Source organism: Eurytemora carolleeae, unplaced genomic scaffold, assembly GCF_000591075.1.
Source record: "Eurytemora carolleeae unplaced genomic scaffold, Eaff_2.0 scaffold181, whole genome shotgun sequence".
Classification (NCBI taxonomy): Eukaryota; Metazoa; Arthropoda; class Copepoda; order Calanoida; family Temoridae; genus Eurytemora; species Eurytemora carolleeae.
Window position 1 is genome coordinate 341,954 of NW_019396084.1, and position 3,256 is coordinate 345,209.

At 35.4% G+C, this 3,256-nt stretch overlaps 1 protein-coding gene across 1 annotated transcript in view; it reads left to right on the forward strand.

Moving 5' to 3' along the window:
- Window positions 1-689: 689 nt before the first annotated feature.
- The window catches only part of LOC111717875 (RIMS-binding protein 2), a 27,030-nt gene continuing 24,463 nt past the window's right edge, over window positions 690-3,256 (forward strand). Inside the window, exons 1-2 of the mRNA XM_023493338.1 lie at window positions 690-1,561; window positions 2,082-2,240. Of these exons, the coding sequence (XP_023349106.1) occupies window positions 1,193-1,561; window positions 2,082-2,240 (528 nt within the window). The 5' untranslated portion in view covers window positions 690-1,192. The remainder of the gene's footprint in view (window positions 1,562-2,081; window positions 2,241-3,256) is intronic.

Here is a 3,256-nt window from a genome sequence, read left to right on the forward strand (position 1 = left end):
GAAATTTAAAGAAAAATTCACAAAAAATGACAAGACGTAAAAAACTAACCAAAGAGAAAATCTTAAAATTAAAAGTAAAAATAGAAAACAATGAAAGAAAAAAATTTGATATATATATAATTACAAAGATGATTAAAGAAATAAATTATAATTGGAATTGAGTCTTTGCAAATATCTTTGCAACTTAATGATATACCTGATATATTTCAAACTATGAATTCTGTGATATGAAATAATTTAGGTTTGAAATATGTTTGAAATGAAGAGTATACCTAGAAATTGAGAGTAAACCTAGAAATTGAGAGAAAATCTAAAAATAATCAATGAAAAACTCATTTAAATATAAGAGATGTTATGAAATGTTGGTAAAAATGGCTCTCATTGTATTAAATAGAAGAAGAGAAATAAAAAGAATCTGCAGCTGCTTCCAAAACTGCATTCTTAGAGTGCATTAAATGCATTCTTAGTGTTGTATCAACGGTCAAGATTTTAGGTTTCCTCTGGGTGTTACTTCATAAAGAGTTTCTGGTAAACCATAACCTTGATCATCCTGAGGATTTGTAAATAGATAATTATTAATCATCTATACCCTCCCTCAAGTATACTATATCCGTATCCACTCTCTTATCCGGTTACCTCGTACATTACTGCACCGACTAATTACTGAGTTTGAAGATAGATCGCCGTGTGCCGGGTTCCATGCAACCAGCAATATTAGAATACCTCGCCATACCTTCCCACATTTCTCCCGCGCGCCGTGCGCGCCTGTAAGGCCTAGCGCTCTCCCTAGTTTTACCTCAGCTGTCGGAACAAGCACTGCGCTCCGGAAGTACAAACCTGGAATTTCTAAAATTTATTCGGTTGAATCCCGGCTCCGACTAGTTATAGATCCGCACCAGTGATCAGTGGAATAAGATACCTGGAGATATAAGATCTTGGAACAAATTCTATCCAGGGTTCACACTTCAGATCATTTTAACAATAGTTAAGTTTCAGTTTAATTATACGGAAAAGGAAGTATGAGAGGAAGTGAGAAGAACTCGTCTGCCGGAGGCCTTTCTCCGGGTATAAGTATAACAGGTGGTTCAAGCTCCAACTAAATCACTCTCTCTCTCCAGTGTACATTCTGAGCTGTATTCAATGCATATGCATTTATATAGATTCAACCTCTAGCTCATAGATTGAATATAGTATGGAGAAACCGGGTAGAAGGGCCCCGGGGGGGCATAAACTTAGTTCAGGATCCGCAGGGGGGCAAAATAAACCTATTGGAACCAACACATTAGAAAAGAAAAATAAAGATTTAAACAAAGCAACGAAAGAACTAGAAGCAAAAGTGAAAAATTTACAGCAAAAAACTCGGACATTACCAAAAGTTGAAAGTTCACGGAGTAAACTGCGAGAGCTGCCCTTGCCTCCCCCCAGCAAGGAGGAGGGGAGGAAGGGTAGCACCGTCACCTCCAGGATCAGGGAGAGGGAGGCGGACTTCCAGAAGCAGGTGGTGGAGAGGGATGATCAGATCTCCAGGCTTAAAGAACGTCTTAAGATCCTGAGCACTAAGGAATGTCTCCATTCATCCACGACATAAATACATCAAATATTTTATACCAAAAAGCATGAAACTTCTGTAAGTACTTAATTCTTGAACCAGGTAAGAAAATGTATTGCAAAACCCCAATAATCATTATTTAATATCCCTAGTTATTAGATTTCCAAAATATTTTTAGTTTTTGTGAATTGTACCTTAACAGATAACGAAGATATCTGACATTTTTCCCCCATTTTAATCTACAGTAAGAACCAGAAAATTGTAGATTTTTATGAACACATTAAAGCAATACATTTTAAATCAGGCCACACTTTAGAAGTCTCATCTTCGAACAAATATTGAAAAATTGTAATTTAGTTTAGTTACTTAATTCAGACTTACTGTATTATAAATAGTAAATATCTGGGCTAAACAAACATATTTTATTTACTTAATATTCGGATTGTCAAACCTTATTTTTCAAAAAAATTATATTTCTTTCTCTTGCCCATTTTGTATTTGTGTTCTGAGCGTGAGAATGGAGTTATTCTAGTTGTCTGAGACAAAGGAGAAAGAAGGACGGGTTGGCAGAGGAAGAGTAGGAGGAGGTGGAGGAGGAGGTGGAGGAGGGGGAGGTGGAGAGAACGAAAGAATTGTTCAGATTCAGAATTCTGTTGAACAAGGAACCGAACTACAAAATATTATTCGACAGGTATTTTGCTCATCTTTTTGGTTGTGACTTAAAGGAACTTAAAGGAACTTAACGACGTCAAGTTTCAATGTCAAGTTCCCCCTCGATTTAAGGAGTTGCATGTCCGATACATAACAGTACCCTAAAAACCTCTGTCTTGTCAAGGATGCGTTATCTAAATCTAATTCATGTTAAAGATAAAAATCGACGATATCATCAACATTAATGATCAGATAAAGGTTTCAAGGGTATTGTCTTGAATCGGACTTGTCCCTCTTGAACTAGAGGGTCACTTGAAATTTCAAAGAAACTGTCCCTTTAAGAGATGTAACGTAGAATTATCCCTTATAGATATAATATTAATTTTTAATATATAAACAATCATGATTCAAGGGGACAGAACAATGAGATTCAACCGGATAAAAAATTAATAAATTTTGCATAAACACTACAGGGTATACACACCGTATAGAGTTAAAAGATTTCCATAATGTTCTACGAGTTACCTAGAGAACCTCGGCACGCAATCCAAACCACGATTTCTCCCTGAAACCAAGGATTGATTGAAACAGCTCGGATTCATTTATACAATTATCTAGATTGTATAATTAAAGAGATTGCTCAGTAATTTGAAAATAGAAGAGTATTACAAAATGTATAATTGTCAATATCTTGGTGTTAAATATTTTTAAGGAACATTTATTGATCCTTCAAGACATAGTTTGCAGAGGGAAGATTCCCTTTCACAATTTTGTATCCCTCGACTTGCACTTAGAAATATGCGTAAAATGTTAAATATTCTAAATTTTTGACACCGGCATTGTTCAAGTTAGAACGGTGAATGTTTAAGATTATATTTAGTTGGTAATAGGCCGGAATAATTCAAGGGCTTTCAAAGTCATCCAAATAGTCTAGCTTGACACATTTCCAAATACAGGGCTCAGTCGTTTTTGTTGAAAACCATTTTAGGGTCTCCTTGCCAAGAATATTTAAATTAAGATGAAGCTGCATGTTTTTCCCAATGTTGGTAAAAATGG